This window comes from Apis mellifera, linkage group LG12, assembly GCF_003254395.2.
Source record: "Apis mellifera strain DH4 linkage group LG12, Amel_HAv3.1, whole genome shotgun sequence".
NCBI lineage: Eukaryota > Metazoa > Arthropoda > Insecta > Hymenoptera > Apidae > Apis > Apis mellifera.
In genome coordinates this window covers 3,983,469-3,996,109 of record NC_037649.1, presented here as the reverse complement: position 1 = coordinate 3,996,109, position 12,641 = coordinate 3,983,469, and the positions used below count along the sequence as shown (strand labels likewise).

At 22.0% G+C, this 12,641-nt stretch overlaps 1 protein-coding gene across 1 annotated transcript; it reads right to left on the bottom strand.

Moving 5' to 3' along the window:
- Positions 1–1,439: 1,439 nt before the first annotated feature.
- On the bottom strand, positions 1,440–11,832 carry LOC411488 (glycogen debranching enzyme). Its single transcript, XM_016915600.2, is given in 26 exon segments — positions 1,440–2,928; positions 3,008–3,244; positions 3,315–3,500; positions 3,685–3,893; positions 3,979–4,342; positions 4,427–4,574; positions 4,657–5,013; positions 5,114–5,291; positions 5,373–5,462; positions 5,529–5,761; positions 5,843–6,046; positions 6,126–6,334; positions 6,412–6,570; positions 6,755–7,020; positions 7,253–7,376; positions 7,462–7,591; positions 7,666–7,860; positions 8,022–8,234; positions 8,314–8,555; positions 8,636–8,854; positions 8,935–9,069; positions 9,187–9,394; positions 9,458–9,647; positions 9,749–9,872; positions 10,735–10,877; positions 11,690–11,832. Coding segments are annotated over 25 exon segments (6,195 nt in total). The 5' UTR covers positions 10,858–10,877; positions 11,690–11,832; the 3' UTR covers positions 1,440–1,476.
- Between the last annotated feature and the right edge of the window lie 809 nt (positions 11,833–12,641).

Sequence of the window (12,641 nt, the reverse complement as noted above, 5' to 3'; positions counted from 1 at the left end):
AATAATAATAAATTAATATATTAAAAAAAATTATAATATTAAAATATAACGTGTGAGCAAAATTATATTTTACAATTTTATTTATGTTGCATAATAAGGATTATTCTTTTAAAAAATTTTAATAAAATTTTGAGAAATATCATATATAACATAATTTAATTTATATGATGTCACATAAAATTCTGTTAAAATTTGATCTAATTCTTATGGATTTAATTTATGTCATTCTATTGTATAAAATGATATCATATAGTAGATTATTGTATTCATGTTAATAAATGCTATTATTTATATTATAAATAAAAAATATTGGATTTTATTTAAAAAAATTAACTTGACTTTCTCTAATCTCTCCTGTATTCATAAAAATTATTTTTTTAACTTTTATAAAAATATTTTTTTGATTATTTTGTTTAATTTTTTTTATTAATCTCTTGAAAAATATTCTATTATTATTTCTACTCTTATTAAATGGATCATATAAATTTAGTTCTATATATTTTTAATTATTATAGTTTAAAATTAAATTTTAATTATTTTTGCAAATAATTAAATTTGTAAATAAAAAATATTATTTTTTCAAATTAATTTAATATAATTTATTTATCATTCTTAATATATATATCGTATATTAAATATTATATTGTAATTCATAATATAATTTTATATTTCTATATAATACATAAAATATAGGAAAAAAATAACACTTTATATTATGCAAAATGATATACATATATCAATTTTATTGCAAATATTTCGTACAGATGTGAAAATTGTTAAGAAAATGTTATATATCTAAAATATACGTGCAATAAGTACCTGCTAATAAATATATAATATAATAATCAGAAATAACAGATTTGAATAATCTTATTTAAGTGCCTACTTCTATGCATTTTCTTAAAATTTCTAAGGACATACATAGACATATTTTTCAAAATTGAAAATTTTGTCTTATATTAAATATTTTTTCATATTTCATTATAGTTATAGTTTCAATAAAATTGCACATATATAATTTCCTAAAACAACATAAATCTTATATAATATAAAGATCAATAAATTTTAAATTATAATAATAAATCTCAATAACTTATTAGAACAATCATGATAAACATAATAATAATTAATGAAAATAATGATACATTGTATTAAGTTTATATAGAAATACTATGTATGCGGAAAATATATAAATAAAATATTATGTAAGATTGATACACATTTAATAAAAAACTTTACACTTCAAAAAATTGAACTAATATTTAAATTGTTTCATAAAAATTCGCAAATTTTTTAAATAAATAAAATTAAATTTAAAATATATTTTCTATATAAAAAATGAAAGAATAAATTTAATATAATTCTTAATTTCATAATTTTAATTAATATAAATGAATATTTAATTGAACTTGATAGTTATTATGTGAAATAAATATATTTTTCACGTATTTCATTATATAAAATAACTATATATAATTATGTAAAATAAACTATATAAAAAGTGATTGTTGCTAAAATAAAAAAAGAAAGAGTATAGGCAATTATTATCTTTACTATTTTTATGTGCTCTGATTGTGAAATACGATTTTTTCCGTGCCTATACCTAGAGTTTCCTAATTCTGGCATTAATAATAGAGGTTCTAATAGTAATAAACTGGATCTATTTGCACGATGATCAATTACATCATCTTGTTTGAGATTATGCAATTTTAAAATATCATTACGATAATTCATCCAGTTTTGCAAATCAGTATCGTATCCAATATGTTTTATAGAGCTTAAAATATTATTATGATTCATATGAAACACTTTAGGTATAATGCCATTATTTGATATTCTTGTATAAAAATTACTTGCGCAACGATGATATAACTCTGTATTTACTACTCCTCTGGTATTACTATTTATAATAAAAATATTTGGTTTTAATGTTGTTTTCAAATCAAATACATCTCGTGATGGGCCGTAAAAATAAAATATACTGGAAGCATTAGTTTTTAAATAATTATAAACTAATAAACAATGTTGAATATCATCGTATTGTAAAAATAATGTATTGTCGCATTTATTATCTTCTGAAGAATATCTGAAATATAAAGTTTCATTCTGTTGAAATAAATATACTTCTTTTGCATATAATGGCTTTTTTGCATATATCAAACGATCAGAATATACTGGACTGCCTTGTAAATTGGCACATTGTTTACAAATTTTATATCGAGGAAGAAAAAGTGTATTTATTAATGTTTTTGCTGTCGTAGGACTATATTTTTCGTAATAACTTATAATATCACATTCAAGAGCATTGACTTCTTCATAAACGTGATCTATTTTTGATGAGTATTTTGTCATTGCATTACTTTCCCCTGTATTTGGTGTCATTAATATTGTACAAGTATGATCATTTATATTATCTTTAAGTTTGGTTAAAGATTTACTTTCATATTTTAAAGGTTCATTTCCATATATGAATTGTTCTGACTTATGACATTTATTTTCCGTTATCATTGATAACTCAGTAGTATTTGATATACTTTCAATTATTTCTAAATTATTAATAACACTAGGTGATATATAATCATGTTTGATATCTATTTGATTTTCGTTTTCTTTAAGTCCTTGAATTAAAAAAACATCATCACTTGTAGGTGTCATATCAGCCTTTATAAATTTGCACGGTGGCATGTTAGTTTTATCTACGTGCGAAATATCAAATGCGTGTGTTTCCGTGCTCGGTGTTTCTATAGCTGCGTTAAATATATGCCATTTGTTATCGTGACATTTCTTTCTAATACTACGTTCTTTTTCTAATCGTAAATGTTCTAAGTGTAATTGGCGGTGGTGAACACACGCAAAATTATATCAATTCGTTCTTTCATTCTCCTCAGAATGCAATTCCCGTTTGATTTTATGTAAATCATAAAGAACCTAAAAATATAATATCAATTATTAATGGAATTATATAATAAAATATATTTTACCATATATTATCAGCACATATACAAACTTCTAGGATAGAAGCAGCACTCCAAGCTTGCGATCTACAACTATCTTTGCAATATTCCCCATCTTTGTTAGTAAGTTCTGGAAGACCCCTCCAATGATTTGTAGATGCTTCTATAAAATGTCGAGAAATAATAGTTTCAGTTGATTCAATTGTACGGCATAATTCTTCTTTTCCACCAATTAATGGAGCAAAATACAATCGAGCTCGAAGAAAATAACCTATAGGCCAAATCCATTCCTAATAGATGAAATTATATTATTTTTATTTTAGAGTTTTTTATATTAATGTGATATTAAAAAGTACATACGGGTCCTTGATGATAATTCCAACCATGAGCTAATTTAGTGTCTCCACTATCATTAGAATTATCATAATATCCATTATATGCCCAATCTGCAGGATCTAATGTTTTCATTCCAAGTGGCCCTAATAAAATTTCTTCTACTTTTTTTAATGCTGTCCATGCATGTTCTGGATTAAATAACTCTGGAGCCTTTCAAAATAATATAATATAATATATATATATATATATATATATATATATATATATATATATATATATATATATATAATAAATATATATATTTATATACATATAAATATATAAATATATAATATATAAAAAAATTATATATATGATTTAAAAATATTAATAAATATAAAAATTAAATACTTACAACAACCATTGCAACTGGAAAATTAGGTCGTAGTTGATAATCAGCCCATGCTTGTGTTGCTCCATGACTATCTTTAAAAATTCCACGCCGATGAATAAGTTCTAAATTTAATTCTCCTTCTTTTGCTATTTCATTAATATAAAAATATTTTTCAAAATTTAATGAAATTTTATCTGCCCATTGTTTATAACTCCATGTTACAACAGAACCTATAATAAACATTAAATATATTTTAAATATATTTTAAAAAAAATGAAAATAAAATGAATAAATATAAAAAAATTTATTTCTTACCATCACGATTTTTTCTTTGCACACTACCATAAGGAAAAAGATTTTGTTTATATAATTCAGCTAAAAAACTAAGAATACTTTTACTGAGACCCACTATTTCTACAGCTGAACCATCCCTTGGAGTAGCTGGTTTTCCTTTGTTACCAGCTTTTTCAGAAGATCCCATTTTATCCATCCACGTACCACAATTTGCATCATTTCCACCAAATATAAATCCTGTTTCTGGATGTACTCCAATTTGATTATTAAAACCACGATCTGTCATATGTTCATCAATCTGTTTTCCAGCATTTCTTTCTCTAAAACAAAGTCCTTGAAAATGTACTAAAAGAGCTTCTTGAATAACATCATGTAATGATTGATCCTGAAAATTTGTTGTGAAATTTAGAATAAATAATATACATAATTAATATACATAATTTATTTATAATGAATATTTTGTACATACTACTTGTCCCGCGGGTAATGGAGGAGAATCATCAGTTGGAAACAGTCTTGAAACTTTATCTGTTAAAATTTTTAAACCATTTGGCACTTCTTGTATATAACATTGAATTGTATACAACCACCACCATAAAGCATCTCGACAGTTATATCTAAAAAAAAGAAACATAAAAAAATTATTTGAAAAATGCAATAATAATTATGAATTAAAATATATAAAAATCTATTCTTCACCTAGCATTCTTTCCTTTATCAAGTAAATTTGGTATAAGACCATGTCGTAAAGTTCCAGCATAACCAAGAATAATAAATCGTGCTTCTGTATGTCTGCCAGTTAATATCAATAGTCCTCTTAAAGCAATAAATGTATCTCTTCCCCAATTTCTCATATATCCTGTTGTGAAATGCGGTAAACCAGCAGATAATGTCATACATATTTGTTCACTTTCGTCATTATATTGTTTAATCTTTGGTTTAGGAGAATCTATATTTGGTGACAAATCTGGTAATGGAGCTGATTTTATTACTCCTCCCATTTGTATTGAAACCAAAGATAAGATCTTGACAAAAGTAGAACCATCTTTCACAAAGCTAATAATTATAAATAAATTAGTTTATTTATAATTAATAATGAATAATAATTATAAATGAATAAAACATAAAAAATAAATGAATATTTAATATAAAATACCTTGACATTAGATTATAGCATTGTTCGAGAAGTATCATATAAACGTTTACAACTATAACATCAAAATAACTAGGAACTAAATAACGAGGTATTAATTTAAATGGTTCAGTAGCTTCTTCAAGCCATTCTCCAAGTGCTTTTGTTCCATCGTCTTCTTTTAACCGTTGCCAAGTATAATCTACATATTTGTGTAAAATTATTAATTATATGTTATTTGAAAATAAAATGAAATGATTTTAATATTTCTTTTACCACTTACCTATTAACCAATTACCTTGTCTGAGATTAATACACATTGGATGACCTAAATCATTATTAGGACGAATATCCGCTAATAAAGAAATAATACCTAAAATAATAATAGAAAAAAAAATGTAAATATATAAATATATAATAATTTATATTATTAATTTACCTTGCAATCCTGCATAAACAAGTGGTCCATAACCTGGAATATTATATACATCAAATCTATTTGAAGTTTCATCGCGTTCTTCCTGATCACATCGATATAAAGCTTTATTTAAATCTATCAAATCCATACGTGAAGCAATAACGCGTATGTCTGAACTTTTTTGGGATGTGATTATTGAAATAGTATTATGAAGTTTTGCAAGAGCTGGTTTTATATTAGCATGAAGAGATACACTAAAATATATTAATATCCATATATAAAATATAAAATTTAGAAATAAATATTATAAAAAAAAATGTATAATTAAATATTACCGAATAGCAATAACAGAACCTGGTTGAAAATTTACAAAATTAAGTTGAGTTATTTTAGGATCACCAGAATCAACTTTTTCCAAAATTTCTGAATCACAAATTTGTATATGTTCTTTAAGATTTACAATATATTCTGAGAGACCATTTATATAACTTTCATCTCGTACATATTTTTCAGAATAATGGAAAGGTGAGATATCATTTCTAAAATATAAATATTTCTATAAAATATAAATATTAAAAATAAATGTATAAATAATATTACTGATTTAATTTCTCTTACTTTGCTTCTACATGACATAAGGATGCTTCCAAAATAATTTCTTCCATTACACCTTCCACTCGTAATGGTTTCACATGTCTTCTCAAATCATTAGCATTAGGATCAGGATGTTTAAAAGCAGTAAAAGCAATTAAAATTACACTATCATGAGTTGTTGGAGAGTGTCTTGTTACAGCTACTATATCATTATCCATTTGATCAACAAATACCTGTCAATTTAATAATTAATACTTCAGAAATATTAAACTAATACTTTTTATATATATTATGAATTATGATAATATACTTGAGAAAATTTTTGTTGTCCAAGAATATAATGCAAATCATTTAATGCTTTCTTTGCAGCAATTATACCAGTTTTAAAACCTACAAATTTGATACCATCTATCAAACATTCATCATCTGTCCAAAATGAATATTGTCTTGTTTCATCTACAACATGTATCTGTAAGAATTGATAAAAATTAATAAATATTTCTTTTTTTTAATATTATTAATAATTTTCTTTATATTATTATAATTTTATAAAATAAATAATTACTTTTTAATAAAATTTAAATAAAATAATTAATAATTATATAAAATTATAAAAATAATTGTATAAATATAATCATATAAAATTAAATTACATGATGAGGAACTAATTCATCATATCCACGATTACTACCACTAGCACATGCTGCCATTGATACAAGAGCAGCACTTGGAAGTAAATCGAATACGCTGCGTTTTTCCACAGTGCTAGGATTATCATGAGTTAAATCTAAAAAAAGGGCATGTGCTATGCTTGGTACTAAAGGTCGTTTACGCGATTGCAAAAATGCACCGACTGGTTCACCTCCATATCGATATACCAATCGACCTTCTTCGTGGCTATCCCATGCAGACATAGCTTCTATTTTAAAAAGAAATAATATTTAATAATATTTTTTATTTTAATAATAATTATATTATATATTAATATTTTATAATATTTTACAATTTTTATATATTAATTTTAATATATTAATAATATATTTTATGACAAAATAAATATACATATCCTGAATTAAAGAAGTAATAACAAAATGATTAATAAATTCAACAAATAATTATAATTCTATAACTTAAAATAAAAATATATATACCTCGAATTAAAGAAGTGATACCAAGACGATTAACAAATATATTATCTTTTTGATCTGAATTTGTAAATAATTCTGCAACAACGTACAAATCTGGACGGATACGACGAGCAACATCAAGCATATACTGTACATTAAATATAAAATATTCAAAATTTATTAATAAAAGCATAAATTTATATAGCATTTATATATTAAAAAATTAAATATACCTCTGCAACTGGAATAGGAGTTGAATGACAATTGTCTAATCGAATACCATCAAAAATTTTAGCTGTTTGTTCAACATATGTACTAATATGCTGCCATAGAAAAGGACAATCTTCTGGTTTATCTCCATATCTACAACAAATTCAACATATTAATGATTTAAATTTTATAATTTCTTACTAATATTCCAAAAACAATTGCAGTACCTCAATTTTACACTATCACCCCAAGCAATAAGTTCTCTTCTTATATAAACATTAGAATCAGAATCTGCAAAATTTTTTAAAGGATCGCCATTCATTACCCATCCATTATGAGCCATAAGATAACATCCTGCATCTGAATACATTGTTGCTTCTCTTTCAGTTAATGTTTTAGGTGTTCCATAATCAGTAAAATATCTGAAAATTATGTTCATATTCATAATCATAGTATAATAATACATTTTCTAATTTAATTTATATAAAAATAATAATAAAATAAGAAATACTATATATATATACTATATATATATATATATATATATATAGTATACTATATAGTATACTATATAATAGTATACCTAGGAACTAGTGGATTTCTTTCACTTATTTCTTTAAGTTTAGGTCCATCAACTTGCACTCTAAAATATCTTATACCAGCAATTGTATTTTCAACTGCAGCATTTAAATGATTTTGTATTTCATTAATGATTATATTATTAAGTTCCTGCAATTTTTTTCTTAAATCTTCAGCACAACGTTTCAAACGAGTCTCTTCATCAAAACAATCAGTTCTGAAAAATATAAAAAAGAAGATTAAATAAATCAAAATTTTATAAAATTAATATTTTTTTTAGAATATTAATTATTAACCTATATATGTTATATTTTTGTAAAGCAAGTTGCATATTTATAGTTGCTTTTAATCTGCGAAATTTTGAATCTTGTATTATTTTAATATCTTCTGATGTTTTTGATGATTCAATGATGTCTTGAGGCATTTGATTTCGTGCTAAATTCAAAAACTCAGCAATAGTTTCATTAATATCTATTATATATAATTCGTGTATTTTTATAAGCGGCAAAAAATATGTGTGAAGTGCATGACGAATTGACTGGAAATGATAAAAATTAATATGCATATATAATGCATCATAATTATTATTAAATATTAATTTTAATCTATTTATCTTACATTTAAATGTTCTTCAGTTTCAACTATCAAAGGGATGCCTTTAAATTCCCATTCTCCAGCAGCCACTTGCACTGTTAATTCAAATAATGCAGCATCCAAAATATATGCAGGACGTAAATGAGGACTATTCAAACAATTATATGTACATTCTGGATGAGATACCAAAAAAGGACTTTCATTTGCTGTATGATTCAAAACAATATCACAGATGCTTAACATCTAAAATACATAATATTTACAAAAAAATTTACAAAAATATTTATAAGCAAATTATAAAATATATAAAATTATATATTTACATTCCATTCATTGCGCATTTTATTAATTAATTTTTCAATATCATCATATGTAATTGATTTATTATCATCATTAAAAGAAGGATTTAATTTTAATTGATCACTAAGACTATAAGAAGATTTAGAATATCCCAATTCCTAAAATATAAATTATAAGTAAAATACTATATATTTTAAAATATATTCTTAAAATATATTCCTCAAATATAAATTGAATGTAATAATTAAAAATATTATTTAATAAATTAAATATACCTGAATTGGTGTAAAATGAATCATGTTATATCCAGAATTTTTAGCGACTAGTAATTTATCTTCCCAGGTAGAAAATGATCCTAAACATTTTGCAAGAACAGTTTGACATTGAATACAATCTAATGGTAAATCATTCCCATGTTCCCCTATTTTAAGTTCTGGATCTACAAGGAGATATCCAGAAGCAATAGGCTTCATACCTTCAGAACTAAAGATTTAATGTTAATTTAAAATTGTGTTAATATAAAATTTTTTTATATTTAATACTTACTTAGGATCTATAAGATAATAATGAAATGAACCAGCTAGAGATAAACATATATTAGCTGTTTCATTAATCCATTCTAAGAGATAATATGTATGTCTTTCAAATTTTTTATTCTCTCCTAAAGGATAATTTATAAAAAGATCAACAGTTCTTCCAAGAAGAGAAGCGCCTAAACGAAATTCTACTCTCCATCCTGTTAATTTTATTATTTTAATTTATTATTTTAATTCTTAAAAAATTATTTAAATTTACTTTTATCAATATTGTAAATAAAATTGTATAAAATTTACATACCTTTCTTTAATCTATATAATATACCATCAAGATGTTCTCCATTATTTAGAGTTAAAACTCTTATTTGTTCAAATTCGTGACTTTCAGTTGATGACATGTGTTCTGACATATTTTTAACCACTGCCTAAAGACACAAACACTTATTTTTTAAAACAATATTATTAAATTTTCAAAATTATTTTTTGCAATTGTTTTCAATGTTTACAATTGTTGCTTCTTATTAATAATTTATATAATTATAATTATACTTTTTTTAATTATAAACACTTTTGATTTTAAATTAAAAAAATAAATAATTTACATATAGAGATATAAAAATAATTATTCAACAAAAAATATAATAGATCAATAATAAATTAATAAAAAATTTACAAATTATAAATCTATAATATCTTTTAGAATAAAAATCTTTTCTCAAGATAGTAGTACTTACACATCAAATATGGTAAATGGATAAACACTTAGCTCACGAGTCCCTTAATATAAGTTATCAGCACAAAGCAGTTAGCAAGCGTGCAAAAAGCATAATATTATATTACAAAGTTATGCTGTATGAACATGCATAAAGCCTAGAGATATTTTCATTCTATATGCTTAGATTACCTCTTTGTAACAATAAATATAGAATAGACTTCATACTACATAACATCAATTATATTATATATATATTTATATTATTTTTTTATCTATCTACTACTACTATTATAAATTTTTATAAATTTAATAGAAGTGTTATTATTTCCAATAATTCAGTACTATTTTAATATTGAAATATTAGCTTGAATATAATCATTTGATATGTAATAAAATACCTCCTTTGATTAGAATGTATAGTTATATTATAACTATTTATATAATTATATTATCTAAATGTTATATAAAGACATTAAAATGATATATTATTAACTCTAATTACATTTATTAATAATATAATAATATAAATACAAAAGGTTATGAAGATACATCATTATTACATCTAAACTTACATAATAATAAAGGCACTTTAAATAATGATATTTGTAAAGGCATTGGAAAATAGTCCTAAGTTTCCTTATCAATTTCCTTGTTGCATCAGAAAAGAAATAGCTTATTGTAAGTATGGAACCCATTCTCAAAATAAATCATATAGCTGAAATTATTATTAAAGGCAATGATTTTTTTCAATTAGCACTATGTTATTATAGCTATATGTTGCTTTTACTTAAGCAAATACTACTTTATGTTGTATTACCTATAAATAAATAAGGAAAAGATTAAATACAAAAAAATACTATTAATTGTTTTTAATATAATCAATTTTTTAAGAAGAAACAAGAATAATATAATCTTATTATCATGCTTATTGTTTTATATATTATATTAAAATAAGATAAAATAAATACTTAAAAAATTATTTTACTTTTTACATTATATTATATATTATATCATATATAATGTATTTTTGAATTAATTTGATTAAATAAAATAATTTTTTAATATATATAAAATTTTACTTATATATATGTATATAAATATTATAATAATAGCATCTAAATAGTTAAAAGATAAAGTATCTTACATATAAAATATATAATATTTTAAAATAATATTTAAAAATATTTATTATTATTATTGTTTACATTTTTTAAAAATATTAAACAATATTTTTATTATATTTAAAAAAAATATAAAGTTATCAAAGTTACAATAGATATAACAATATAAAAATAATTAACTTTTTATACAAAATTATAAAAATTATATACAAATACACAATTACAAATAACTTAAAATTTAAATGTTATATGTATATTTAAATATAATATATAACGGGTTAATAAAGACAAATAAAATCACAATTAATATTTTACTTTATATAATAAAAACATGCAGTATAAAAATTTATAACATTTTAGAAAACATTATTTTTTTTGAAAATACTATTTTTCTCAGTTTTCATACCTGACTACTCTGCAAACGCGTATTTTTATTTTAAGACAAGATAAAATATATATTAAATTCTTATTCAAAAACAATGAAATAATATGTAATAAATTAGTAAAATATAAAATATAAAACAAATTACAATGTATTTCTTAATAAAAATAATTTAATGCAATTCACTATATAATATATTAATAAAAATTAAGAATATCTTTTGTTTAAATATGACCTCTATTTTACAAAGACAAACTTTGAAGGTCGTAAAAACAAGAGTATGATTCAAGTCAAAGCGACAAAATCAGACGACAGGTTGTAGAAATTCAAACATGTTGATTGGATAATCATTCATAACTTCTTATTGAAAAGTTAATTTATAATTTTATTATATCTGTATTTGCCTATATAATTTTATGTATATATATATATATATATTTAGTATATAATAAAACTTTATTTATATAATTAGCTTTATATGTAATTAAATTTTTAGGCTAATATTTATACAGTTACATATTATTGTAATCGCTACATGAAAATTTGCTAACAAATAGTGACGACAACAAACTATTCTATATATTTTATATGTATATATATAATATATATTTTTAATAATCTTGCATTTGTTCACAAGATTATTTTCCCGCGCAAAAATGACCAATGGATCGAAAACAAAGAATATTTTGATTTTTAAAATTTTTATGAATATTTTTGATTGAAGCCATTTTCAAAAAATTTGCAGCCTAAAGATACTAAATAATCAATCAACAATAATATTTTTATGATTTTTATTAAAAAATTAATTATATTAATATAGTATTACATTAATATTAAATATTAAATATCATTGATTAGTTTGGAATATTAATATTTTTGAATATTTTTTTATATATTTTTATATTTTTTTTTATATTTTTCTATATATAAATTCTAGACTGTTATTTATTATTCATTATTTATTTATTTATCATTA